At 34.4% G+C, this 2,292-nt stretch overlaps 1 protein-coding gene across 1 annotated transcript in view; it reads right to left on the bottom strand.

Annotated features, from left to right (window-relative positions):
* Positions 1–541: 541 nt before the first annotated feature.
* The window catches only part of LOC122059098 (peroxidase 57-like), a 10,658-nt gene continuing 8,907 nt past the window's right edge, over positions 542–2,292 (bottom strand). Inside the window, exons 3-4 of the mRNA XM_042621793.1 lie at positions 1,042–1,207; positions 542–954 (exon numbers count right to left, since the gene is read on the bottom strand). Coding sequence (XP_042477727.1) covers positions 542–954; positions 1,042–1,207 — 579 coding nt within the window. The remainder of the gene's footprint in view (positions 955–1,041; positions 1,208–2,292) is intronic.

The raw sequence follows: 2,292 nt of genomic DNA, 5'->3' as shown, positions 1-2,292 counted from the left end.
GCCACGTGTCATCAATATTGCTAGTAACTGAAAATGGCAGTTCGATACATGGTACAAAAATGGGGAAGGGTAAAATAGTAAGATAAAAAAAAAACCCATATGTGAATTTTGGGGATTAATATGATCGCTTTTCGTATCAATATCAGTATCAGTATCAGTATCAGTATCAGTATCAGTATCAGTATCAGTATCAGTATCAGTATCAATATCAATATCAATATCAATATCAATATCAATATCAATATCAATATCAATATCAATGATGGACACCAACATAGATTTCGTGAATTACAAACATTATTTTTATGAAAAACCCTAAAATGAAAACAATAAATAAATAAATATCTCCCCTTCGAGGCAGATAAGATAGACAATTTAATTAGCATTAATTAATGGATCGACATGAAAGAATTAAAATTCTCATATGCAAAAACATGAAAAGCCTTAAAATCAAGAAAAGAAAAGAGAAAAACTCCCCCTTCGAGGCAGATAAGATAGAAAATTTAATTGGCTAAGGACGTCATAGTGGATAAGGAGACAATTAATTAATTGATCGACATGATTTCCTAATCTCTCCCAAAGGTTCTAAAAGAACATTTACAGCTCCCAATTTGACAAGAGCAGCAGCAAATTGTTCAATGAAGAAAGTATTATTACTGGCTAGCTTCTGCACCATTCCACTAGTTCGAATATCCAGATCTATATCTTGATCTATTCCTAGAACTCCTTTCTTTTGTTGAATCTCCTTGGAGAAAGAGTTGTCAACATTGATCACACTTCGAGTATTCCGATCCAGATTAACGATGAAGTCTTTTGCTGATTTCTTGGGACATATTTGCTTTAGTGAATTAAGTAGAACATGATTCATGGTTGGATCGGCTTTTCCTATGTTTTTGAAATTGAAGAGACGATCTTTGAAGGCAGAACAATGCGCAAACCCTATTGTGTGAGAACCTGATGAACATATATATTAGAAATCCTTTAATTAAAGCTTTAATTGGTAGTGAAACCAGGAAAAAAAATATGTTGATTGTTACTTACCAATGAGAGTAACCATGTCTTGAACATTGATTCCTAGATTTGCAAATAATGTGATTGAATCATCTACTGAAATTCCAGCAGGAGGTAGAAGATTTGCAGCTTCGCTTAAGATTGAAGATAGGCCATCCCTTCTCCCTATCATTACATCGAAGTACCGTCCTCCACCCTATAGAAAACGAGAACCTAAGACGATGAACAAAAGAAAAATACCAATAGGAAATGCAAACACCCCATGCATGTAAATATTTACGTGGTTCGACAATCTTTTAGTTCACAATGAGGTGAGAATGCTTAACTATTAATGGAGAATAGGTTATAGCCATTTTTCTCACACCTCTCTTAGATTGCTTACAGAGAATGTAGCGGTGTCAAAACCTAGGCCAAAAGGGTCAAATCGAATCAAATCAAAACTGATATAAACTTATTAGATTATGTTTCAGGCTAGGGTTTTGTGCCACTGAAACCAAATTGGACCGCATTGAAATTGATAAGACACCGAATCAAATGGAAAACCGGATCCAAATCAAACCAAGATAACTAGTTAAGAAACCGATACCAGCCCAAAAAAAAAAACTTTTCAATATACATGGTGAACCGAAACCAAATTGGTGCATCCTTATTTGGATCATGTTTTGGATGGACTCATTCTCACACTGAAGCTGGTGAAACCGAAAAAACCAACCGATTAACACCCCTAAGAGAAAGGTTTGTCCAGATTTCTTTCCACTTCGAACATGTGCAGAAAGTTTGCCCAGATTATTTTTCAATTTGAGCATGTGCAGTGTCAATTTTTCTCTCTTTCCTCAAATTTCTAACAGTAATATTTACTTGATATGAGAAAGAGAGCCAAAAAAAAAAAAATTCAACTACATTATGGAATATGACCAAGCATAGGCTCCCTTGCAGCACCAATCTTTGCTAAATCATCAGCCAAAGAGTTACAAATCTAGCTATCCAACAGAGAATCAAGTAAGTGGTTGCTTTCTTTCTTTTTTTTTTGGGTAGGGGAGGTGGGGGTGAATAAAAAAAAAAAAATTAAAGAATTAAAGTATATTAAAACAAAAGAATAAGCCATAATGACAATCAAAGAGGGCTAGGAGCCCTAACATCAGCCACTATCACTAAAAACAAAAAGAATAAGCAATAATGACAATCAAAGAGGGCTAGGAGCCCTAACATCAGCCACTATCACTAAAAACAAAAAGAATAAGCAATATTTTTCATAAGCACTACCACAAACTCTTGTGTAAT

This window comes from Macadamia integrifolia, chromosome 13, assembly GCF_013358625.1.
Source record: "Macadamia integrifolia cultivar HAES 741 chromosome 13, SCU_Mint_v3, whole genome shotgun sequence".
NCBI lineage: Eukaryota > Viridiplantae > Streptophyta > Magnoliopsida > Proteales > Proteaceae > Macadamia > Macadamia integrifolia.
The sequence above is the reverse complement of the archived record's forward strand: the minus strand, read 5'-3'. Positions and strand labels throughout refer to the sequence as shown.